This window comes from Naegleria gruberi (genome assembly GCF_000004985.1).
Source record: "Naegleria gruberi genomic scaffold NAEGRscaffold_91, whole genome shotgun sequence".
Taxonomy (NCBI): domain Eukaryota; phylum Heterolobosea; class Eutetramitea; order Acrasida; family Naegleriidae; genus Naegleria; species Naegleria gruberi.
In genome coordinates this window covers 20,171-46,103 of record NW_003163236.1, presented here as the reverse complement: position 1 = coordinate 46,103, position 25,933 = coordinate 20,171, and the positions used below count along the sequence as shown (strand labels likewise).

The following is a 25,933-nucleotide window of genomic DNA, read 5'->3' as shown; positions in this document are numbered from 1 at the left end:
GACTGTTTTTGTGTCAGTTCCAAAAGATAGAAGAATTACTAATATGATTACTTGTTATAGAGTTGAAGAGGAAAGATATAAAGGAACTGGAAATAGTAAAATGCTTGAAGATACAAGTATTGGAAAGGAGACGAAGGCGAACGAATTGAAAGTATTGATAGATTCTGGATTGAATCCATTGATAGCAATGAGAAAATGTTGTTTTGTAAATAATTTGGAATGTGCTACATACTTAATTGATAATGGAATAGTTCACATTAATGATATCTGTGAAGAATCTCACAATTTTTCATGGTTACACTATTGCACTCATTACAATAGTATTGAAATTGTTAAATATTTAATAGAGAATGGAATTGATGTAAATATTAGAGAATCTAGGAATGGAAATACAGCTCAAGAATGTTTAACAAGGAATATCATTAGCACAATACTGAACTTTTGCACCAATCAAGATTTTCTAAAACAATTCATGCAAGAACAAGGAATTGTTTTGAAATATGGAGAAAATCTACCAATTTTGGAATCCAAATTTATTGAGCGAGTGATTTTGAATAAGGCAATTGGTGTGAAAATCAAACCACTGATCAGAATATATTACATGCTATCAATATTGAAAATGATTGAGAATTGTGATGATAGTGACAGTGATGGAAATGAATCAACTGTTTCGAATACTAGTAGTAGCTTTGATTCAAATGACGGTGGAGAAACTAAGAAGGGATTTATGAAAGTAATTCTTGAAATTGTAATTCTGCTAATGGCACTAGTGCTGGTAATTATTACCTTAAAACCAAATAAAATGTAAATAAATGTAAATAGTATAATAGAACAATTGATGGTTTTCTGTGCATGTTTTAATTCTAAGACTAATGTTGAGCTAACATTCAAGCATGAATGATATATAATAGATGAAAAGGTAAGGAGTGGTTTCAGTTCCAATGAACGCTAGAAAATTTCAGTTTGATTAAGCATTAGTAAAATTATTGTTCGCTATTCTCATCATCCTCTTCTTCTTCTTCCTCTTCGCTATCAGAATCCTCTTTGATTGATTCAAAAGTTGTCCATTCCAATCCTCGATTCTCTAATTGTTTGAATCCCCAAGCAGTGACAACCATTTCACTAACAACAATCTTTTTCAATTTGTTAAGATGGCGAGAGTCTAAAATTTCTCTAATACCATCATCATTAATGAAACTAATTCTCAGCTCCTCCAAGTTTTTGAAATTACTATTTTTAGCAAAGGTAGAGAAAAAATCATCATTAAATTTTTCATAATAGAGAGTATCGAAAATGGTTAGTCTGGTCAACTCTGGTAAAACTGTTGTGTTGGCTAAAAAAATCAAATCTTGAGAATCCCATGGACATACCAAAGATAATTTTTTGATATTAGAAATATTCTTAGAGGTAAAGAAGGATTGATATCCTTCCATTGTACTACCGCCATCAATTGTATGTAAAACCAATTCAGTAAGGTTACGAAATAAATTAGGCTTGCTTGAGATATACACTAAAGATTTAGGATCTATTGTTTCACTTTTAAATTCCATACGTATACATTCTATTTCGTTGAAGAAGGTACTAGACTGCACTAATAGTGACATGGCTCCTTCTTCAATCCCTTCCTCGACTTTTAGCGTTTTCAAAGATGTAATAGATGCATTGTCCTTTAATATTTCTGCATCTGATTTCAACATCTTTTGAATTGTGAAATAATTCAAATCTGGCATCTCTGATTTAAATATTAGAGAAGTAAATGTATGACAAACATTGTTAATGATTAAAGTTTGTAAAGAAGGTAATTCTACTTCTATTGAATCGTCCTCTTCCTCTTCGTCCTCTTCATCACTATCGAATCCATAAACATTAAAGAGATTAACATATTCCAAATATTCCGAATTATTTAACAAGCTTGCAATAGTTGTTATTGATAAATTACTGTCCCTTATAGTTAAGTGTTTAAGTTCAACAAGTGGAAGTTCAGATAATGTACAATGTTCAACCTTTTCCAAATGCAATCTAGTGATATTGTTAACATGCTTATTTAAATAATATTGAAATGGGCAACAAGCGCCATCAATTGTCAAATCTGTTAGATTGAATAGCTCGATATTATCCAACTGGATTACGTATTTTTCTCCACAAATAATATGTAACTTCTCCAAATTTTTGAATGATGATTCCTTGAACTGGGAAAATGAAAGAGTGTCTTCAGAGTTATCATCAACAGTAAGTTTTAGTTCCTTCAATCTATTGGAATTACAATAAGTCAAAACAGATTGTGCAATAATATGAGGAATAGTGATATCAATAATTAATTTTTGAATATTATAAAAATATCTACTGTTCATAAAATGAATTAGTGTAGAACTTCTTATTTTTGTAACCAAATGTAATACATTGACTTGTTCAACTAAATCTCTAAATCCCTTAGATAATTGTGACATTTTAAATACATCAAAGTTTGAAAGATATTCAAAAATCAATAATATTTCATCGTTACACAAATCCATCAAGGTTTTACCATTCCGCTTAGATTTCTTAATTAAATTTAATAACATGGCTGGAGATGATTCAAGTGTTCTCTTTCTACTAATATTGTCTTGATTAGAATTTGTGCATTGGCTAGTGCTTGTACTTTGTCTGCCATTACTTTCTAATTCCTTGATTTTTCTTTCTTCCTGTTTTTGAAGGGTTTTTTCCTTCTCCATCAAGAGTTGGAAAATTTGATCCGAAGACAAACCAACATCTTTTAAATTGTGAAGGAGATTATCTTCTTGTTCTTTTTGAGACATTTTTTTTGTTTAAAAGAATTAAGAAGTCATAATTTTACAATTAAAAGATAATAATTTTTTGTTATATCAACATATTTATACAAATTGTTTGGCTTCGATTGACCATAGCTATGGATTATTCTTCAAGTGTGTGTTATTATCAACAATTTGTTAATAGATTGAATATTATGATTGGCAAATAGTGTGTTTTCATTGTTTTAAACTCTACAAAATTTTAAAACCTAATGTACATCTTTGTTAAACTCATCTAATTTAGACCTTTTCCTGTTGTTGCATTGTTTCCTTCTTTTTTTCATCAAAGTGAGTCTCTAATAATTTTGAAAGGCTTCCTTCAAACTGTTTAGTGGTTGTCTTATCGCTTAATAATTGTTTAATTTGGTCCGATCCAAAACCACAATCTTTTAAATATCTAATAACTTGATCCATCATTTTCTCTATTGTTTTTCAAGAGGCGTACAGATATCTTTGATGAAAGGATGGTGATGAAATATTGTGTGATTCTCTTTTTTAATAAAGAAGTTGTGAGGCGCCTCCTGTTCGTGTGTTTGTTTGGTTGTTAATTTGGTGATTGTTAATGCTTTTTTCACTGATCGAGGAGGAGAAAATTTAAAGTTTCTTTTAAGGAAGACGACACAACTATTCGTGGTGCTGTACAAGATACAACCCACTCCGATCCATCATCATGATGAAGGCGGGTTACATTGTTGGGCAGGTAAAAGAAATCAACGATGATATAAACAATGCACTATAATCTTTGGATACAATAGTGTTGCAATATCATTTCGTTTTGCAATATCCTTATAATTTTGAATCTCATGTTTAAATTGAATCTTGATTAAGGAATTAATAGCTTAAAAAATGTATTGCAATCATCAGATACTATTAGATGCAAGGTTATGAGATCAAATTTAATCAATTATATTTAAATAGTACATGAAAGTAGTCATTCATTTAACATAAAATCCATTTTCCATCTATTTACAAAACAATTAACAACTTAAGCATGACTTCTCTTCAAGTTGTTTTGTTATAATCTAATCAAAGAAGAGAGGAAAATACCAATACTCCAATAAAACTGATTCCATTTTCTCAATGGTGTTGAATCATTAAGGATTTTTAAGGTAACATCATTAAATAAGGAAGCCAATCAGCGTATGCAACCTTGTTTGGATTGGTATTGTTTCGCTACGCGCTTGTATCATCACATTCTTCATCATTAATTTTCCTCTAATCAGCCCGATATACAGTGAGATTTTCCATTGTATTACAATTATTGTCAAAAACAAGATTTTTTACAGGTGAGAGATTGTTGGTTCAGTAAGGTTTGTTGAAGAAATTGAAAGGGTTGATCACCTTCGTATTTATTGAACATTCTATGTTGCATTGGTTGGTGCAAATTTTGGTATAACATTTTCTTTATCATCTTTTTACAATCGAAATTGAAACTTCATCTTTCTCAACATTTTGTGTTATTTACAATTTGTTACTTAATTATTTACAAGTTGTAATTTACATCTTTTTACCCATGCTAATTGATGACAAGTTTCATTCTCAAAGCCCTATGCAAGGTTTCATGAGAATTTCAATGTTCATCTCTGTGACTTTCCCGCCATCGTCATTTGTTTATTTTTAAACGGCTTGGATCATCAATTTTCCATGCGTTGAAGGAAGTTCCAATATATCCAATTCTCAATTCTCAGAGCGAAAATAACGCATCAAATGCAATTTATCAGCAAGCGAGGAATGCAATGACAGAGAACTTCAACTAAAAAAAAACATGACCACAACATATAACTTACACCTCAACAATGGCTTTGCCGTTGAACAACCAACACCAAGAAGGATCCGTAAGAGAGCCTTGATTATAGTAGATGTACAAAATGACTTTCTGGAAGGAGGATCGTTAGCTGTAGATAATGCTAATGATGTGATTGAAGTATTTAATAACATTAGACAATCAGTAAATTGGGATTTGATCGTACTCACCCAAGATTTCCACCCTAGAAACCATATCAGTTTTGCTGTTAATCACGATATGCCTGTAATGTCAACAAAGATTATGGAAGACGGAACTGAACAAATTATGTGGCCTGTGCATTGTGTGCAGGGAACTAGAGGTGCCGAATTTCATCCTGATCTCATCGTTGAAGATGATGATATTGTAGTAGAAAAGGGTTGCAATACCAACGTTGATTCATACAGTGGATTTTTCGATAATAATAAGAAACATCAAACCAAGTTAGACGAGATACTTAAGAGCCATGGCATTACTGATACATATATTGCTGGTGTTGCTCTTGATGTTTGTGTAAAATATACCTCTTTGGACTCTGTTTCTCTGGGGTACAATACTTTTTTAATCAAAGATGCTAGTAGAGGAGTGTCACAAGATTCTGTAAAAATTGCCCTCCAAGAAATGAAAGAAGCATCTGTACATATTGTAAATAGTGAAGACATTGTATAATATTCCTAAATCTCCCTCCCTAATTTTTTAACTAATTCCACCAACACAATTTTAATTTATTATAAATTATTACAAAATAATTTTCAATCAAATTCTATATCTCTCTTATTATCAGTTCGTTGTGTTAATGTAAGCTGAAAATTGCATTGTGAAAAAAATAGTTCAGTAATTTAATATACTTTTTGTTTATTAATGTTATTTCACTAATATAAATATCAAGAGTTTTAAAGATTACAATTTATGATCTGTTAGATTCCTTCTTAACCTTGAAGATTCTAACAATGTAATGTTCAGAAGTGAAAGCTTCTTCCATATGTTCCAATTCAAACTGCTTGTTACCAATTTCAACTTGACGAACTCTATCAAATCCAGGTGGTCTTTGATATTCTGTGGTCATTTCACCAAACTTGTAATAACTCAATTTGTACATCAATGAGTTCAACATGGTTTGAGAACCACCAGCATCAATTCTGTATTCACCTCTTGGAGACAAATAATCAGCTTCCTTAATTTCAGAGTAACAACTTCCACCAATACGAACCATCCACAAGAATTTGTTGATATCATCAGAGGCATATCCAGTAACACCACCGAAAATAACCAAAACGTAATCAACATCAAGTCCTCTCATAATCTTGTAAGCCTTAGCTTCATTAGAAGCCATAGCTCTACCGACAGTAGCAATGTGAGTATTGTTCCAAGTATTGTTATCAACCAAAACAGTTCTGTTAGCCATAGCAGTTAATTGATAACCATAATCCCACCAAGACATGACCTTAGCATCTGGTTTAGTATTTTCACTCAACCAATAATAAGCTTCTCTAAAGTCATCGAAAATAATTCTTCTACCATTGTGACCACGAGCAGCCAAAACAATAGATGGTGAAGAATAAGCTTCAGAAGTAACCCAAACACAGTGAATAACATAGAAAGTCAAAAGGAAAGTCATAGCAATAACCATAATAGCAGCAATTTCCTTTGGAAGTGGATTTTGAGATGGCTTTTCTGGAGTTGATGACTTCTTCTTTGGATCTTGAGAAGCAGTTGTTGTTGTTTCTTGTTTTGGAGTCTTTGCTTTGAGAGCTCTCATGTAAGTCTTCAAAGTCTTGGAAATACCAATACCAGAAAGAACACAAGCAGCAGGAGCAAGGACAAGGATCAAACGAACCATGACACCTGCAAAGTAAACACTGAACATACCATACATAATGATAAAGATGGAAGCTTCAGTCAATTCACGGAAACAGAAGTACAAACCAACAGGGAACAATAAAGCCAAAATGTGTAAATCAAAGAAGAAACTTGCCCAAGTTGTAGGTTGATGTTCAGAAACAGAAGCAATAATTGGAATATGTTTCTTGGCATAAGTTGGGTCAAGCATAGCATAGAATCTACCAGTCCATGGAGCAATATAACCAGTAGCACTTCCAATCAAGATTGCCAAACCAGCAGTTAAAACAAAGGAAGAAACAACAAATCCGAATAATCTTTGGAACATTTTAGCATCAAGAAGTGATCTAATCCAATTAACAAAGTTAACAAGTTGAAGTAAGATGAAAACACCCATAGCACCCAAATGTTCACTTGTTTGAACAGCTTGGAAATTAACAAATCTAACTTGCATTGATAACAATGTACCTAAAATATAGAAGGAACTATAAGCAACATATAAACGATGGGAGAATCTTCCTGTAACTAATAAAACTAAAACATAGACAGGAATCAAGTTAATAATGAAAACATAACCACCCCAAGCGTTGACCATGTAAAAGTATGACAAACAAGCTACAGCACTCCAGAAAAGTGATCCGGTTCTAACACTCTTAACAAAGAGGTAGAAGGTACAAATCAAAGCAAAGATGGCAACACCTTCGTTATCAAAAGAACCAGCAACAGAACGAGAAATATAACCAGGAACAAGAGCAACTAAAATTGATGATACCAAAGCAGCACTTGGTCCGGAAATTTCGTTAGTAAAAGCATAAGTAATCATAGCAGTGTTGGAAGCAAAGAATGGAGAAGTCAAAACACAAACATTTCTCAAGTCTACTGTAAAATTGATGGCTCTTAAAATCCAATACATAAAAGCAGCAGTGATTTGAATACCTGGATATACTGTACCTCCGACCACACGTCCAATTGGGTACCATGAGAAATCATCAAACCAATTGTAGAAATCATACCATCCATTTTCTACTAAATATTTAGCTGAACGAAAGTTAAAGTATGGATCAAATTCGTGAATAACACTTTCATATCTAAATACTGAAAAAAGCCTCACACAGAAAGCCAAGACGTAGATGGCTGCGAGAATTGCTATACGCAGAAGAATGTCCTTTTTACGTGTAGGTATGAAGAACAATTGTGAAAGCATTTTTTTAGTTGTTTTTTTATTGTTATTGTTGTTGTGCCTTGATGATGACGATCAAATTTTCTCTCTTCAGATCTTCTTATGAAGAACACGACCTTTATTTCAGATAAGTTGGGTGGTATAGGACAGACACAATCAGGAAGCTCTCTTATTTCATTATGATCATAATGGGAATACAATTAACTGATCAACTCGATTGTAGTAGAGAATTATGTTGATCAAAGTAAGCCAAAAACGTGTTTTAAAAAAAATAAATTAAAAAATAAAATTTGAAATTATTGAGTTACTTTTGCTTGTTTTCTAATTGTTCTTGGAAATATTTGAGAATGGCACCAAAGTCTTTACCACCCAATCCATGTTCAGAAGCTTGCTTGTACAATTCTTGAACGTGTTGACCCATAGCCAAATCATAATCAATATTCTTAGCAGCACTATTGACCAAACCAAGATCCTTCAACATCAAATTGACAGCAAAACCACCTTCATAATTTCTACTACTTGGAACATTTTCCATAACACCTGGGAATGGATTGTAAGCAGTAACAGACCAACATTGAGCAGTTGAGGTACCAAAGATTTGACTCAAAACCTTTGGATCCATACCCAATTTGGTTCCCAAAACTAAAGCTTCACTGACACCAGCCATTGAGATACCCAAAACCAAGTTATTACACAATTTGGCAACTTGACCCATACCAACTTTTTCTCCACACAAAACAATTGATTTACCCATCTTTGAGAGAATATTCTTTTGAGCAAATTCAAAATCAACCTTATTATCAGTACCAACCATGAAAGTAAGGGTTGCATTTTCAGCACCATTAACACCACCACTGACTGGAGCATCCATTACACTCATATTCAATTGTTCTCTCTTGATTAATTGTTCAATATCTTGAACAGTCTTTGGATCAACAGTACTACTATCAATACAGACAGTTCTAATTTTTTCAGAAGCTCCATATTTCTTCTTTAATGAAACAACTTCATCATAAACTTGAGTGACAATCTTGGTTGTTGGCAACATGGTAATAACACAATCTGGATTTTGTTGCATAATTTGATCGATAGATTTACAAGCATTAATCTTTGATTGTTTCTTGGTGGTCATTTCAATATTAGAATCCATAACATCATAGGCAAAAACTTCATAAGCGTTGGAATCAGCCTTGAGGAGATTAGGAGCCATTCTATTTGTTATTATTGATAATTAATCATATCATGTATCGGAAAAGCCTAAATTCATACCTACCTAGCACCCATTTGACCAAGACCAATAAAACCAATACGTAATTTTTCTCTGTGTTGATTCAACATGGCAGATTGGTGGAATGATCTGCAAGAGACAATGCTTTGCTTTTGAACAGCAGAGCGAAGAACAGAACGGGTGGAAGTAGCAGTAGACTTGAACATTTTTTTGAAGGAACAAAATCCTCTCCGAACCAAAGACTTATTTGAGAGGCATTGCAAACTCTGGTTCAAGTTTTTAAATTTTGTAAAGCCTATAAATTAGACTTTTAATGATGGAATAAAACTATAGGTGGTTAATGCTGGAACAATACCAAGTTAGATTTAATTTAAATGATGGAAATATGACGATAGAATTTTATATCAGCCTTGTGAACGTTAAGTTAAAATTTCCCGCCATTCAAATAAAAATTAAAAAAAATGACTTCATTCGATTTATCTTCATCAAATCCTATTCAAGGTGGTACAGTGCCACAATCATTTGATTTTGATTCTTCGATTATGGTACCAACACCATCCACAACAACCACAACAAATCAACAAGTATTTAATCTATCACAAAATTCCGTCACATACGAAGATACTCTTCATACCTTTCTAACAGAAAAGGACGGAAATAAATATTATAAAGGCTTTAAAAGAACATACAAGTCGACTAACAATGAAATTGTTAGGGAACAAATGTTTTGGATTGGAGACTTTATTCAGTTTAACATTTTTGTGAGTCAAACTGAACCTCCAACTATTCATGAAGGTAAAATTACAAGTGTTTATTCTTGTACTTTTATGGGAAATATTAAGAAATGTAAAGTACAAATGTTGAGATCCCATGAAGAGGTTAAATCAATGATGGGTGTAGTAGGAGAGGATTTAATGAAAAAGAAGGATGATTTCAGAAGATATATGACAGATTTAGAGGGTGAAATTCCTCTTAATACAATTACTGGAAGAGTTTTTGTTGTTCGTGACGCTAAAGAACTCAAACAAAGATGTGGATATTATGTTGAAAATGATGATCAAGTCAACACTATTGATAATGATTGTTACATTGAAAAATTAACAAATCCTCTCTCACAAACTAATTCACAACAACAAACTAATTCAGTAACAATTCAATCTTTGACATTTTCATGGGCTATGAAGGATTACAAATCACCACCATCCAATCACTATGATTACTATTCATCATGTATTATTGGAAGTGGATCATTATTAATGCTCTCAGTTGGAAATGTTTGTCAATTGGAAATTAAAATACCTCAATCTCAACAACTAAATGTTGGTGCACCAACAAGCAAAATCATTATGGGAAGAGTTTCGAAAATGTTTGAAGATAAGACAACTTTAGAAAATTTGAAATACTTGTCCATTGAAGAAATTTCTTCACACAAAAAAACACCTTCTCTCACTTTTACTGGTTGCGTGAAGAACATTCCAGTCACTGATATTCTCTCAATAAAGAAGCAATTGTAATTTAACATCAAACACTGTATTAAATAATATATTATTTAAATTATATATTAAAATGATTTGCAAACTTTAAAAAAATGAAAACATCAATTTTAGCATTAAATAGGTCAAGGCTTTGAAAATTCTCACTCCATCATCATCATCATCAATTATCGGAAGAAGAGTGAATGCCAAGTCTGGATGGTTATCATCATTAAATATTTCTAATAATGCTAATACTAATAATTACAATAGTAGAGAGGGAGTTTTAAATTATTCTACCAAAAGTATAATTGATGTTTCATCACTTACAGTTGGAGATTTACATGAACATTTAAATAGAAAAACATTTAACGCTTCGGAACATGTTAATTCTATTGTTAATGTTTTACATGGTACTTTAAAGATGGTTGAACAAAATACTAGTTTGGTGGATAATGAATTTGTATCAAAATCATACTTTGTCAGTAAGGAGATTACCAATCAATTAAAGGTTGAAAATAGTGAGGAATCAAAGAATGTCATTGCAGAGTTGAATATTTATTTATTTAAAATTTCAATTTTAGGAAATATTCACAGTACTATTGAATCTCAATATAAACAAGTGAAACAACATAGAGGTGCACTTGAAAAGGTATTTAAAGGAAAATCCAATGAAATTTATATTGTTAAATTATATGAAATGTTTGGTGAGAGAAGATGTCAATTCTATAATATGGGTATTTCAATTTTTAGAGAAGTTTTAATTAATCGACCAATTTCATTATATACTGTTGAGGTTTTTGAAGCTATTTTCAAATTTATGGAAAAGGAAACAATGTATGATGATATTAAACCTCTATTAACTAAATTACAAACAGGTGAAGTATTGCCAACTTTACAAATGTACAAGAGCATTTGTAGTAATTTATACAACAATAGAACATCTAAATTAATTTATTCCTTCTTCAATTTGGTGAAGGACACATTCAAAGATGAATTATTTACAAAAGGAAATTGGGAAAAATACACAAGAGACATGTATGCCAATTCATTTGTACTTGATGTAGAGGCTCTTCCAACTAATTTGTTTGAAAATTTCAAAGTATTACTGGCGGATACTCAAAATGTAGAACCACTATTTTTCTATAATCATCCATTGGTATTTAAATCTATTATTAATGCTATCAGAATCATGGACAAGGATCAACTTGCACAGATTTTCCAAAACATTTTAAATAATGGAAATATCAATCAAGTTTATATAAGGTTATTCCTTGAATTTTTGAATGAAGATGTGAATATATTCGATCCTTCAGTTCAATCTAAAATTCCTGGAGTTGGTAAATATATTGATATCTTTGAAGTCGCCCATGATTTGGTAGGGTTGAGTGGAGTTACTGAGGTTTTGGAAATTCAAAATTGTCTATTGAAATATTGCTTGATTAAGGAAAGATTTGATAGAGTTGAAACAATTTTCCATCACATTGGAAAATTTAACGAGGAAACCTTGATCATTATGTTTAATATTTTCGAAAAGACTGGTAATTATATTGATGCTAATTTATTAATGAGACGTGCCAAGACTGAAGAGTTCCAATTCACAAAAGAAGTTGTGGCAGCATACTTTAAGGCAATGATTGCAGCTAAGAGAGATTGTTTGGATGAATTTATTCAATTCACACAAGTTTACACATTTGTGAGGTTGGGTGATGATGTTTTCAAATTAATTTATCACGAGCTCAATAATATTAAGAAAGGTTTATTAAAAGAAACAGACAACAAAATCAAATCAATTTTGGAGGATTAAATTTATTATCAAGTCAAATTTATTGTTTTATTTCTTGTACCAACTCACAACAAAACCTCTGTCGTCACCAGCAACAATCTCTGTCATTGGAGAGTTAATTTCAATTGATCTAATTGGTGAAGTATAGTCAGTAATTTTGAGTTTAGAAATAACCTTCAAACCTAAAGCATCCAATATAGCAATAGTACCATTGGCCAAACCACAAACAAGAACATTTTGATTGATACCTTCATCCATCCAGGTGAATTTCATACATGTAATCTTTGCTCTAATGTTGCAATATGAAATCAAATCACCATTAACAGTCCATAAATACAAGTGATTTTGTCCATTTACATTGTTTTGACAGAATGAGGCAATATCACCTGTTGTTGGTGAAGTGGCAATGCACGTGACTTTACCATCATGCTTAATTGATTTAACAAATCTAAATCTATTCAAATCCCAAATCATCATACAAGAATCACGAGAACCACTAATAATCATTGAAAATTCAGTTGAGATGGCAACACATAAAACACTATCAGAATGACCACTCAGAGTTGCAACATGGTCCAAGAATTTGTTATCCTTATCAGTATTAACATTTGTTGTATCTGGAGTATTCTTATTGTGAATCTTAATTCTATTGTTAACTCTAAAAACGTGCAATGCTCCAATATTAGTACCAACAACTAGCATATCACCTTCACGTGAGAATTTGGCACATTTGTAAATTTCAGGTTGATTCATAAAGTGGAAGATGTGTAATTGCTTTCCATTATCCCACTTTTCAATTCTCAATGTTTTATCCCAATGTCTATAAGATAGATAAACAGGTGAATTTCTACGTTCTTGTCCACTTGGAGGAATGAAAATCTTATACTTTCCAACAGCAATAACACTATTATTGTGAGTTGTTTGATCATTTCTAATATAAATATCAGCAACAGGTTCTTTGAATATTCTAATATTTCCAGGAGATAATTCATTTGCAACTTTGAAAATGTAATTTGTAATTGGAATGACATTGATAGTATCTTCTTCACCTCCCATAAGATTAGTTGTAGCATAACGTTCAGGGTGAGCTTTTTTGAATAATTGTTTTGGAGTTTGACCATAGGTACAGATTTGAGTCCATCTGGCTTCTCTTGTAATTGGATCATCAATTAAATCAACTTCATCAGTTAGAGAACCTTCATAAGTCATGTAATGGAATACATTGTAACTGTTAATAGCAGATTCTCCACGTTGTTTGTAACCAAATATTAAATCAATCCAGTGATGTAAATTACGAGAAACATAGTCAGATTCAAGAGCTTTTCTATGCTTTCTAATAAATAAAACAGGATCACCATTAGCCCAAGGTGGTAATTCTACATCATCAAAACTCTTATCATTTTGTAAAATACCAAAATCAATACGATTTCTGTTTTGTAAAAATTCTGGCAAGTAGAAGAATTCTGGAGTAAGTTCTTTGAAATCTGATTTGGATTGAGTTTCTCCTGATGATAATTCCCAAGATTTCTTTAAGGAGTGGAATGTTCTATCTGGTAAATCCAATTTTCCATCATTGAATTCAAAGAAAATTCTAGTAAATGGTTCCATTCTCACAAGATAATAAGATACAGCAATTGGAGTAGAGTAGTGACTTCCATAGTGATATGGAATTTGATCTTCAACATCTTTCAAATTTTCATATTGTTGAATAATCTTTTCTAAACGTTTTTCATTCAATGCACCCATTGGCTTTTTTAAATCTCTAAATGTATTTGGATCTGATAAATCAAGTTCCTTACTATCATAATCTCTTAAAATAAATGGAAAGACTGGATATTGAGTCAAATCATTAAATGATCTACCAGCTAGAATATTCAAATGCATAAGATATTCAAAGTTACTAATTGTACCTTCAACCCATTTTTGAGTAATTGATTTCTTAAAGATTAGTTTTCCATTAACTTCTTCTTCATAGTTAACTAAATTTAACAAGTTCAAATTTGGAGTTAAACTTAGATAATTAAATCTAGAGGAGGGAGATGAAAGGATTGATAATACTCTATCTCTTGTTTCACCATCATCAAATGCAAAGAAGAATGATTTACCATTCAATAGGAAGAATTCCAAAGCATTGTTCTTGAGTAAATATCTACGATTGTGAATTTCTCTAATTTCTTCATAGGAAAAGTTATAAGTCTTTTTCATTTCCAATTGTTTAGAATGATTTGTAGAGGAAGAATTAGTTCTAATTGTCAATGGATAACTGCAAGAAGCAATAAAGTAGACACCATCTTCTCCTAAAATCAAATCACCCTCCGTAATTCTGAGTGGTGTAATTCTCTTACACTTCTTTGGTTCTAAAATAATTGTTGAAATTGACAAGTGATAAGAGTTCTCATTCAATGTTGTTGTTGTTGTAGTTGAAGAACTGGTTACTTCATCATCATCTTGTGAATTATTCAAATTGGTATTACTACCATTTCCACCATGAACAGTTGTAATCTCACTAAATTTGACTGATCTCTTCTTTTGTGATGATTGAACATTTGTTAATTGAGTTTCACTTTGGAATTCATCAATATTGAATGGTCTCTTTTTCAATTGTCTCTTCATTCTCATTCTGACACGATTTGGACCAGATGTTGAATCTAACTTGTAGTCAACATTTTCAAATGTTTCATCATCATATGGAGAGAATGATAATCTGTGATAATCATTTTCTTTAGTGACGTGACTTCTTGTTGTTGTAATGGTTGATCTTGTCTTGATTGTTTTATCACAATATGAATTGGTGGTGTGGAAATAAACATTGAAGGAGCTGACATCTTCTTGAATGAACTTGACAAGCATTTTCCATTGTTTTCTAGCTTGTAAATCTGTATCCTTAATTGATTTCAATTTGAGCATGTGTGGTTTCATATATTTAATCTTATTCAATTCTAATTGTGTTTGTTCATTTCTTAAATTCTTTCTAATATTTGAATCCTTCTTCTTGTCTGATTCTTCTGATTTTAGAATTACCTCTGTCACAGCAGTTAATTTAGAGTTGAAGGTTGAAAATTCATTAGATTCCCATTCTCTCACTTGATCAATAACACTTGGTTCAAAGATGAGTGATGAAATATTCTCCGAAACAGTTGAAGCTTCTTCAACCATACTCACAAAATCTGGATCATTTGGATCAAATGTTTTTGGGAAAATATTCTTCTTCAAATAATCTTTACATGTTGAAATTATTACTTTCCAAACTTTTCTATTCAATTGTGGTAGAATAGTATCAGTCTTATCAAACAAGTTTGCAGTTCTAAATAATAATCTGGTAATGTACTTGGTATCTGAACAGAAACTCTTCAAAAGCTTTCCACAATTAACCATCTCTTGATAACCTGGTGGTTCTTGTAATAGATCATGAATAATCAATTCACTATGGAATGGGAAGAAGTATAAAAGTTGGAGAAGTGTGAATATATGATCAGGTTTGGAACGTTTAGAATCCAATAAGAACATGAAAATTCTCTTCAATTGTTCTACTAGAATAAATTCAGGTGTAGTAATTGGTGTGAAATCTTGATTTTCATCATAGAAACTTCCAGTTCTACTTGATTTTGATGATCCCTTCTTTTGAATAACAAGACATTTACGAATAGAATCAATGAACCAATAAATAAATCCTGAAATATCATGAATATTGTGTGAAAAGAGAGTTGAATCATTTCCTTCTTCCTCTTCTGATGATGAAGATGCATCTTGTGAAAGTGTACGTTCATAATTGTGGAATATCTTGGAAGAGAGTGATCTTTGATCCCAAGCTTGATCTTGTTGAATCTTGACTGTTTTGGTTTGAGTTGTATCATCAGTTCCCACATAATTATCAATAAATTGAACATTTTTGAATTGGGAAAGTTGAGGGTTGTCTTCAGTATTATTAGATTCTGATTGAACTGTTGGAGATTCATCCTCAATGTGTTGTTTTTCGAATATCATACTAGTTGAGGTTTTCAGAGTATGTGAACCAGTAGTAGTATTCAAAGAATTATTTGAAGAATCGTCAAACATTCTAGTAATGTTTCTTCTTGTTCCACTGATATTTCCATATTTTTGTGCAATAGCAGATGACCCCATCATACTTATCTTGCCTGTTGTGGTTTCCTCATTGGTAACTGGTGGTTCTGGAGGTAAATCGAACCACTGAATAATATAGTCAGTTGCACAAGTACAGAATGAAATGAAAACAGCACTCAAATGGCCTTTGATCTTTTTTTCCTTCTTTTGAAGTTGTTTATCCTTCTTCAAGGTTTTGGATTTTTCATGGAAGAGATAATTCTTTTGGAAGAAGGCAAGAACACCTTGTAAAATATATCTTTGCATATTTTGAATGAAAATAATATCATAAGAACTCTTCTCCATCACTAAAAGGTATTGTAAAATATTTGTCAATATTTCAACACTTCCTTTCAGACCATATTGACCCAAATATTGTTTAGGAATATTTAAAATACTATAATTAACATAATCAATAATAAAGTCCAATGTGAGTTTGATAAACTTTTTGGTATGTGGATTATCCTTTGGTAAATTTGACAAGTAAACTTGAATATACCAATGAGCCTTGATTTCATAAAAGTATAACTTCAATTTTTCACCACCATTCTTGAAAAGTCTGCAAATAGTTTCAAATACGTTAATCTTCTCCTCAATATCTTTAATACATGGTATGAGTCTTAGAATTGGTGTGAGGAATTCTCTGAATTCAAATTGAGAGAATTCATATTTAATGAGAGAAATTGAATTCTTCAATCTATTAGTAGTGATATATCTGCTGCTACTACTACCTTTTGGTGTAGTATTATAGTTTGTAAATCCCATAGGACTATCACTACTACTAGGAATATGAAGCGATTTTCCAGAAGTAGTACTACTACTACTACTACTAGTTGCAGTAGAGTTGAGAGCGGTGTTTGTATTGGTTGGTGATGAAGCAATTGTAGCAGCATTCATGGATTTGAAATAAACTGATCTTGATCTCTTCTTTGTTGGTGAAGAATCAGAAGAATCTCTACCATTAGAAGAACAAGAACCTGATGTAGATTTTGGTAATAAGAAAGCTGCATGAGAAATTGAGGTAGGAAGGAAAAGTGATGTTCTCTGGAGGGCTGTCTTATCATCATCACCCTCTCCTAATTCTAATAAATCATCGATTGAATCAATACCACCACTTGTGGCACCAGAACTCAGAATTATACTGTTTCGTCTCGTTTTAACAGGAGATGCTATATAATCATTTGAATAATCAGCAGCTGCTGCAGTTGTCGTATTATTATTGAAGAGACCCAACATTAAATCAAACATAACTTGGAATTCTAAGAGAGAAGGATTTCCAACTTCTAACAATTGTAATGTCAATAAATGAGCAGCATTACTCTTAATAAATTGATCTTTGAGTGTTTCCTTTCTCGACAAGTAAACTCCTAACATTTTCAATAGAATACATCTTATAAGATTTGATTTGGTATTTAAAAGTGCAATAATTTGTCCTGTTGGCAAAACAGAGTGGAAATCTTCCAACACATCTTCAGGTGCCTCTTCTATCAAATTATAGAACATATTCAATACTGATTTTCTTGGTTCAATAATTTCAACATTTCCATAATGACTGTCTAGATGATTATTAGAACCATCTTCACTTGTTCCTATTGTTGTTGTTGTTGTTAATTGTGGCATGTAATTGTTGTTCATATTATTTTCATTCATCCATTGAGCATAATCTTGATGATGAGTTAAAATAATATATTGAACAATTGGATAAACGTAGGTCATTGAAATTGGTGTTGGAATGATGCATTTGAGAATCTTGATGGTTGGATTAATAATCTTAATTGGCCAATCAATCTTTTCACCAACTACATATGATTGAGACATGGCAAAGAGCAATCTTTTAACACCATTTGCCGTTGTTAATAAAATAGCACGGTGATGTTCATTAACTTTAGATCTGAATGAAGAGGAAACCAACTCTGCCAAACATTTTAACATTTTCTTCAAAGTATCAACTTTAGCATTGGTATGCCAAATTCTATAATCTAATAAGAGTTTTTCAAATGCCATAAAATTATTAATAACTCCGCGCTTACAAATATCTCTCACCTTAAGATTCACTGAATTGACTATGACATCATTTGGAATATCAAGTCCACACATTACTAAAAGTGCTAATAGAACTGATGGAGTAATTTCAAATTGACTATCTTTAGATGAAAGGAAATGATAATTTAACATGTCATATCCTCCCAATCTTAGCATTTCAGAAGTATTGAGCGAGTTGTTTTTCATCAAATAAGATAATAATAGGAGTGTGTAAATCTTACTTGATGGATCTTTCATCTTGGCATAAAGACCTAAAATTGCTTTCATTCCTCCAATAACATATAAATTACCCTTAAATGTACACTTTGATACAAGTGTTGTTTTACCAGAAAGGTAACACTTGATTGAAGTAAAATTAGTTGTCTTTTGATAGTTGAGTGCATTGGCATTGTTGTAATTTCTATTAGGTATGTATGATCTAATATCAGAAACATTATAAACAACATTGCTATTGCTACTACTGCCACTGCCACTACCACTACCACTACTACTTGAAGAGCTAGCATCACTAGAAGCAGTGTTATTGCTATTAGAGGAAGAGGAAGCAGTAACAGTTGATGGAGAGGGAGTTGGAGAACCAACAGACATTGGTGTAGAGGCATTACTATCAGAAGGTGTAGCTGCAACCTTGGATGAGCTGTTTGATGTCGAGCTGGAGCTACTACTAGTATTGGAGGAAGCCATCTTCTTTTTCTTATTATTACTAAAAACAATATCAACACTGTCCAATGAATTTGATTGTGATTGTTGAGCTATTCTTGTAATTAAACTAGCATCCACTGATGAAAATGCAAAAACAAATCTGTTTGTTAATTGACTCAAACCTACATTGTTTGAGCAATCTTTCATATAGTAAATCTTATTCTTGAATTTTACAACACTTTCCTCATTAATCATTTCATTACAAAAGTATTGAGATAAATCTTCATCAAAATTGCCCATATAATTAGGACCCAAATGATACATCATGTACATTTCTTCATCATTCAAGCATTCTTCAATAAAGAACATGTTACCAAGTTGGAATGCTGGACAAGTGAATAATTTCTCTTGTTGATTAGCTAGTGCTGAATTATCTTCATCTGAAGGAGATTGGGCTGTTACATTTGCATTATGTCCATGTACTGGTGCTGTATTTGAACTCAAACTACTGGAACTACTCCTAGCACTATTCAATAATAAATTATTAGTAGTGTTATTATTATTGATTGGACTAGGAATATGAAGACCAACGCTTGTTGATGAGTTGGAGGCAATATTTGAAGTATTGATTGAAAGAGTTGATTTCAATGATCCTGATCTCTTATTAACACTCTTCATTGTTTGATTAACTGTTTTTGACATGTCATAGGCATTTGATCCCATAACAATAAATTCTAAACTTGTTTGAGAGAAACTCAAGAATGATTTGAACATATCCATAATAGATTTGTCAATAGATTCTTGATGAACAACTTCCTGAACATGAAAACCATTTACAAATAATCCAAACTTGTGTTCAATCTTATCTTGTAATTGAATTAATTGTTGATTAATACCAATAAAATACCACTGATAGAGTTTGAATTCATAATTTGAAAATGTTTCTGTCCATTCTAATTTTTCATTTGTTCTTTCCATCTCTATATTCAATTTCATATCAGGTGTCATTGAAACATTAAATACCATTGAATTGACATGAGAAGAGAAACTGAATAAACTAATCTTGGAATTGGAATTACTTTCAATTCTGAACCACAAAGTAGTTGTATGTCCCTTCTCGGACGGCCATGAAGAATAATTCATCTTTGGGAATAAAATTGATGAAAAAGTATTAAGTGTTCTCTTCAGTAAAATTCTTTCTTCTCTATCGTGAGCCATCTTACTTGAAGAGCTAGAGAAGAGTCTCAATCTCTTACTCTTGAGTTGAGTCAAATCATCATATCGGAATACCTTGTCCTTGTTGAGAGGAGAAAAGTCAATATAATAATTTGGAATAAAAGTTTGTTCACCCAATTCAAGTAATGTCTTCAATAAATTATTAATTGTTTTGGTGGAAGGTAGAATTGGAAGAGGTGAACTTGCAATCATTTCAGTACTATTACTATTACTGTTACTACCACTGTTACCACTGCTATTCAAAATTGAAATGAAACTATTTGAATTAGTGGTACTAGTGAGGGAATTTCCATTATTATTTGATGATTGAATAATAGTATTCAATCTGTCAGGTGTGAACAATGTAAAATAGTATTGCATTTCACGAGGAGAAAAATTGTGAGCACCTAGGAGCATTAATAATTTGGTAATTCTATTAGAAAGATAGTGAGAAGGCTCCAATAGAACTGTTGTAAATTCCTTCATTAGAATTAAAAGAGATTTAGCTCTAGACAAACGATGTCTGTTTGTTGAATATTTCACAAGTCTAAAAAGCATATCAACAAGGAAATTTGATAACTTTGGATCAATTTCACTCAGATTTCTACCATATAATTTAAGAATTACCTCTGGAATCATTTCAGGATTTTCAAATAAGAGAACTTTTTCTTCAATTAATTTTCTAAATCTATCAGAATTATTTGGTTCATATAAACCATAGTCCATAACTGAGAATTGTAACAAATTCATAGTCAGATTAATACCATGTTCATAACTCTTAACAAATCCACATTTGTGTAATGGAGACAATAATGAAGAGAATGTAATAAACTTTTTAAAGTAAATCTCATTGTCTGAATTCTCATTCATTGAAAGTATAAGTAAATTAATACATGATTGGACAATGGAAAAGACTAAATCGTAACATTCTAAATTTGTACTATTTAGAACAAGTAAGTTGATAATCTTTTCATATCCTTTACATTTTCTAAAGGAATTCTTTACATTTTCATTCTCCAAAAACATTTTTCTAATGCAGCATAAGATTTTTTCACACATTCTCAAGTGCTTTTCACAAAATTTAACACTTGAATTGTGCGATTGATGAATGTTAGAGTACATTGAATTGAAACTAGATTCATCTAGATTGTTAATAAACATAATTTCCAATAAATCTGATATAATAAAGTCCCATGTTTGTGATTTGTCATTAACAACAATCATTTTGATGACAGGTAATGTTTCTCCAATCAACTCTTCATCATACAATAATTTGTAGAGTGGATTTGACTTTGGAGTTAATTGACCCATAAAATCTTTGTGATTATCTAAATTTCCTTCTAAGAATAAATAAATTAGTTGTACTAGTTTTGCCATAACTTGATTATTTCTTTGTTTGATATCAATAGATTGAAGTATTAATTTTGTAAATCCTGAATTTCTAAAAAGTAGTTGAATCTTGTGATAAATGGACTTGTCCTGAATTTTAGATATCAAATGATTACAAACTCTCATAATTGAGTCTAAAAACATATCATGATTGGTCAGTAACAATTTGAGATACTCATTAAAATCTCTACATATTAAATTTTCATCAACTTGTGTTTCATTAGATGAATCTAATAGAGTGAATAATTGAATGTAGTGATCAAAAGTTTTTAAAACTTGAATTTGCATTTCCTTTGATGTAGAAGTAAAATTCTCACAAATATACTTGAAAGGTTCACTATTGTAAAGAATTTTGAAATATTCCTCGTGGAAAAGTGTCAAATTAGAGAGTAAGTGATCTAATAACTCTCTTTTACATAAAAAATCACTTCCAATCTTGGACATGTCTGTATGATTATAAAGATAGACCAATAGCCCAAAAACATGTTGATTTCTCTTACACTTTCCAAGTTGTTCCTGAATAGCTTCTTCCTGATTAACCAATTGAATATGTGTTGTCAATTCTAAAACAAGATTAATCATTACATGCAATATTGTTAACATTTTTTGTTGTTGGAATTGTAAAAGAAAGCAATCTTGAGATGATTCGCTCTTCTCAGAATTGTTAATGGCATAGAAAACTTTCTTCAGCAAATCATATCCATCACAATGTTGGAATTCAATTAACAAATTTGGAATTAAATGGAGAGATGTAAAGAGACCCCAAACATAAATTTCAATCACATATAAAATTGCAACCTTTTCCAAAGTTTTAAATTTCTTTGATTCATTTTCAGCACTATTTACAAACTGTTCCAAATATTGCATCATTTCCATAAAAACCTTAGATGAACTCAATTCTATCAATTTTCTAATATCCTTGGAAGCATGAAGAAACATGTTACCAAAAGACAAACTTGTAAAATTGCAGAATTGAATAAAATGTTCAATATTCATTCTTTCTTCATCAAATTTGGACAAATTCTTGAAAATATCAATCACAATCTTCCACAAACTTGTCCATTGAAATACTTCAACAAACACATTGACACTCTTTTTAGAAATTTGTAAAAGTAAATTTGATAGAATGATACATGGATTAGTATCCTCCGTTGTCAATACTTCTCTGATTTTATATTGTTCACTAGATGTTGAATAGGTATAATAAACTTGAATATATTCGGCCAATCTTTCTTGAATAGGACTTAATATAGTATAATTTGTATTTTCTATTGTTAATTGTTGACCACCACCATTATTCATGGTTTTATTCTTTGGTAATCCAAACCAAATACTTGATAATCTCATACTTGTAATAATAACTGTACTCAGTCCATTCATAATATTAATATTATTGCACTATTAGAAATAAGAAATAAAATTAGAAACTAAACACGCCCACTTACACTTTCCAATAATAATGATAGTGATTTAGTAATTAAATTACATAAACTATCATGATACGAATAGAATGGATATTCACTTGTTGATTTAAAGTAAAAATTTCTAATTTTCTCAAAATCCATTCTTCCCAAAATTGAATTTACAAAATTGGTATCATCATTTGTTATATGTCTATTAATAAATTTAATAATATTATTAGGTGTGACACTATATTCCTCCTTAAATAAATCACAAAAATGTCTAATTAATTCTAATGATAAATCTGTCACTAGTTGTGAAATATCCATATTACTGTAATATTTTAAATAATTAAATATATTCTAATTGTAATTGTTATTATTATGGTAATACTTACTAAAAAGGTAAAACATAATGAATGTCAGAGTTACTATCAAAAGAATCTGATATTAAAGTGACAAGTTGAATTAAAGAATTTTCTTTTTCCGATTTTGAAATAGAATCACGATATTTAATCCACCAATCTTTAATTTCCTTTATATTATATTCATCAAAATCATTATAAGAATTCATTTCAATATTTAAATCATTTTCATCGTGATGTAAATTAATATCTGCAAATGATGATTCCATCGATGATTTATAATTTGATCCTAATATTGATCTCCAAAATAATTCCTTTTCTATTACTACTTGTTCATTGTTTATCAGAGAAGGAGGAGGTGATGATGATGATTGACTTGTTAAAAGAGGTATTGTTGTTAAAGCCTGTTGTTGTTGTTGTTTTGATGGAAGGCTATTTTGTTGCCCATCATCATGATGGTGGTGATGATGGTCGTTGAGCATTTCATTCAATTTTTTTATATCTTTGGTTGAGTGGCAATGTCCGCTTTAACCTTTGCTATTGTCTCACCAAGTTTTTGAATGATGAGATTAAAACACACAATATTGTGTTTATTGTTGTGCTTCATCTATTGGATGAATTATTGTTGTTGTTGTTTAATAGTATTCGGAGTTGAATGGTCTCAAGAGGATAATCTTCTCCGTTTCTCTTCTATTAAAAATCCGCAACCCAATTCTTCCTCATCATTCTCATCATTCCATCATTAAAAAAGAAATATACTTAGTAAAATCAAAGGCTTTGCCATCATGATGAAAATATTCTTTCAAAAAGCCTTTGAGAAATGAAATTGGTGAAAGAAGAACTGAAGGTAAAATGGTTGTTGTATGGAAAAATAAAAAATTAAATAATTTAAAAAAAATGAACGATTATCATCAAGACAATAACAAGGCTCAACTTTCCATCTTAGCCTTGACTGATGAGTATTGTAAATTTAAATTATCTAATGTGGATACTAGTATTGCTAATGCCCTAAGACGTATCATGATCGCTGAGGTACCTACTCTTGCTATCGATCTTGTTGAATTTGAAATGAATAGCAGTGTTCTTCACGATGAATTTATTGCTCATCGTTTAGGATTAATCCCTCTTACATGTTTAAATATTAATTCTTTTAGTTATACTAGTGATTGTAGTTGTACAGGCCATTGTGAAAAGTGTTCTGTTGAATTAACACTCCACGTCAAGTGTACAGAATCACACAGAGATGTTACAAGTAACGATTTAATTTCTAATAATCCTTCTTGTGCACCTTGTACATTATCGGCAACTTCTCGTGATAATGAAAATGAACATAATGGTATTACAATTGTTAAATTGAAGAGAGGACAAGAAATTAAATTAAAGGCCATAGCTAAGAAAGGTGTAGGAAAAGGTCACGCTAAGTGGTCTCCTGTTGCTATTACAACTTATTATATCGTTCCTGATATTAGAATTAAAGGATGTCAAAATACTCCAGTCAATCCATCCGACCAAGATAATCAAACTGAAGTACCTGCTGCTGGTCGTGCACTTTCTTCATACGTTTTTACTGAAAGTTGCATTTCAGAAGATGAACGTAAAAATGTTAAAGATTGGATTGGCAAATTTATTAACTCTTGCCCAACTAAGGTATTTTCTGTAACCAATGATGACAGACTTATCATTGATTTGGATAAATGCACCTATTGTAATGAATGCAAAGACTTTGTCAACGATGAATTGATACCTAATACTTCACCAGAATTCAAAGATTTTGTATCAATTAAGGAAAAGGATTTAGGAGGTAAACGTGAGTTTATTTTCACAGTTGAAACAACAGGATCGCAAACTCCAGAAAATATTGTATTATTAGGATTTGACACTCTAGTTGGTAAATTGGCAAAGACGCGTGCTGAGCTCATCAAACTTCGTGCAACTCATTAAACAGATGATTTATTCTCCTCTTCCAAATATTTTTGCATTGTACTCTTACAATCAATTAAATTATTGTTATCTGAACTCAATTGAATTCCCATCTTGTTTAAAAAGTTGTTCTTTTCCTTCCTCATCAAATTTGGTAATCCAATACATTTCAACACAAAATTAACTTCTAATGTTGTTGGAGAGTGCGATTGACACATTATTCTAATTGCCTTCTTTCTCATACCTTCTGCAAAAATATCTATTAATGACTTACCCAAAGCAGGAGCTTGATGATATAAAGTGTTAAATATTTTGTTAAAATTAAAAAAAGAAAAGTCAGAATTAAATTCCAAGGCATATTTCACATAGTCGTTTGATTTCGGTATCGTGATTGTTTTCAAAACTTTTGCAAGTTCACTTGTTGAATTATTCAAAGTCAAATATAGAATTGTATACATCAAGAATTCTGCTTGATTTCCTTTCAAGTTCTTACTATACAAGTCTCTTAACCTTGTTTGACATTGATTAAATTCACTAATATCTCTATTTTGCAAAGCGAATCTTGCATGAGTTTCATAAACAGTTACAGAAAATTCATTTTCAATACCTTGTACTATTAAATCTTGTCTAATGGCCTTCAATTGTTCACATAAATAATCTTCATAGTTTGCCTCTCCTTTTTCATATTTGGAGACTACAAAAGTTAGAGATTGAATAAGAATATGGTATGGTCTAAATCTTCAGGATTCAATACATTAGATGT

The 25,933-nt window shown here is 31.1% G+C and overlaps 9 protein-coding genes across 9 annotated transcripts; 5 read left to right on the top strand and 4 right to left on the bottom strand.

Moving 5' to 3' along the window:
• Positions 1-43: 43 nt before the first annotated feature.
• On the top strand, positions 44-808 carry NAEGRDRAFT_76115 (uncharacterized protein; the record flags this gene model as incomplete). The annotated part of the gene is made up of 1 exon (XM_002668918.1): positions 44-808. One exon carries the CDS (start codon positions 44-46, stop codon positions 806-808), a length of 765 nt encoding a protein of 254 aa, XP_002668964.1.
• Positions 809-983: 175 nt separating this feature from the next.
• NAEGRDRAFT_76114 (uncharacterized protein) lies at positions 984-2,795 on the bottom strand (the record flags this gene model as incomplete). Its single annotated transcript, XM_002668899.1, has 1 exon — positions 984-2,795. The coding sequence occupies one exon, from the start codon at positions 2,793-2,795 to the stop codon at positions 984-986; it is 1,812 nt and encodes a 603-aa protein (XP_002668945.1).
• A 1,676-nt stretch (positions 2,796-4,471) lies between these two features.
• NAEGRDRAFT_60047 (uncharacterized protein) lies at positions 4,472-5,344 on the top strand. Its single transcript, XM_002668917.1, has one exon. The coding sequence runs from the start codon at positions 4,573-4,575 to the stop codon at positions 5,257-5,259; it is 687 nt and encodes a 228-aa protein (XP_002668963.1). The 5' UTR covers positions 4,472-4,572; the 3' UTR covers positions 5,260-5,344.
• A 90-nt stretch (positions 5,345-5,434) lies between these two features.
• On the bottom strand, positions 5,435-7,633 carry NAEGRDRAFT_82281 (uncharacterized protein; the record flags this gene model as incomplete). Its single annotated transcript, XM_002668898.1, has 1 exon — positions 5,435-7,633. One exon carries the CDS (start codon positions 7,631-7,633, stop codon positions 5,498-5,500), a length of 2,136 nt encoding a protein of 711 aa, XP_002668944.1. The 3' UTR covers positions 5,435-5,497.
• A 254-nt stretch (positions 7,634-7,887) lies between these two features.
• On the bottom strand, positions 7,888-9,035 carry NAEGRDRAFT_56406 (uncharacterized protein). Its single transcript, XM_002668897.1, has 2 exons — positions 8,883-9,035; positions 7,888-8,820 (listed from the first exon to the last, which is right to left on the bottom strand). Exons 1-2 carry the CDS (start codon positions 8,945-8,947, stop codon positions 7,914-7,916), a joined length of 972 nt encoding a protein of 323 aa, XP_002668943.1. The 5' UTR covers positions 8,948-9,035; the 3' UTR covers positions 7,888-7,913.
• Positions 9,036-9,298: 263 nt separating this feature from the next.
• Positions 9,299-10,351, top strand: NAEGRDRAFT_76110 (uncharacterized protein; the record flags this gene model as incomplete). The annotated part of the gene is made up of 1 exon (XM_002668916.1): positions 9,299-10,351. One exon carries the CDS (start codon positions 9,299-9,301, stop codon positions 10,349-10,351), a length of 1,053 nt encoding a protein of 350 aa, XP_002668962.1.
• Positions 10,352-10,733: 382 nt separating this feature from the next.
• On the top strand, positions 10,734-12,116 carry NAEGRDRAFT_76109 (uncharacterized protein; the record flags this gene model as incomplete). Its single annotated transcript, XM_002668915.1, has 1 exon — positions 10,734-12,116. One exon carries the CDS (start codon positions 10,734-10,736, stop codon positions 12,114-12,116), a length of 1,383 nt encoding a protein of 460 aa, XP_002668961.1.
• A 7-nt stretch (positions 12,117-12,123) lies between these two features.
• On the bottom strand, positions 12,124-23,732 carry NAEGRDRAFT_82279 (uncharacterized protein; the record flags this gene model as incomplete). Its single annotated transcript, XM_002668896.1, has 4 exons — positions 12,124-12,549; positions 12,575-22,883; positions 22,931-23,219; positions 23,284-23,732. 4 exons carry the CDS (start codon positions 23,730-23,732, stop codon positions 12,449-12,451), a joined length of 11,148 nt encoding a protein of 3,715 aa, XP_002668942.1. The 3' UTR covers positions 12,124-12,448.
• Positions 23,733-24,147: 415 nt separating this feature from the next.
• On the top strand, positions 24,148-25,191 carry NAEGRDRAFT_61034 (uncharacterized protein; the record flags this gene model as incomplete). The annotated part of the gene is made up of 2 exons (XM_002668914.1): positions 24,148-24,790; positions 24,860-25,191. The coding sequence occupies 2 exons, from the start codon at positions 24,148-24,150 to the stop codon at positions 25,189-25,191; spliced, it is 975 nt and encodes a 324-aa protein (XP_002668960.1).
• Between the last annotated feature and the right edge of the window lie 742 nt (positions 25,192-25,933).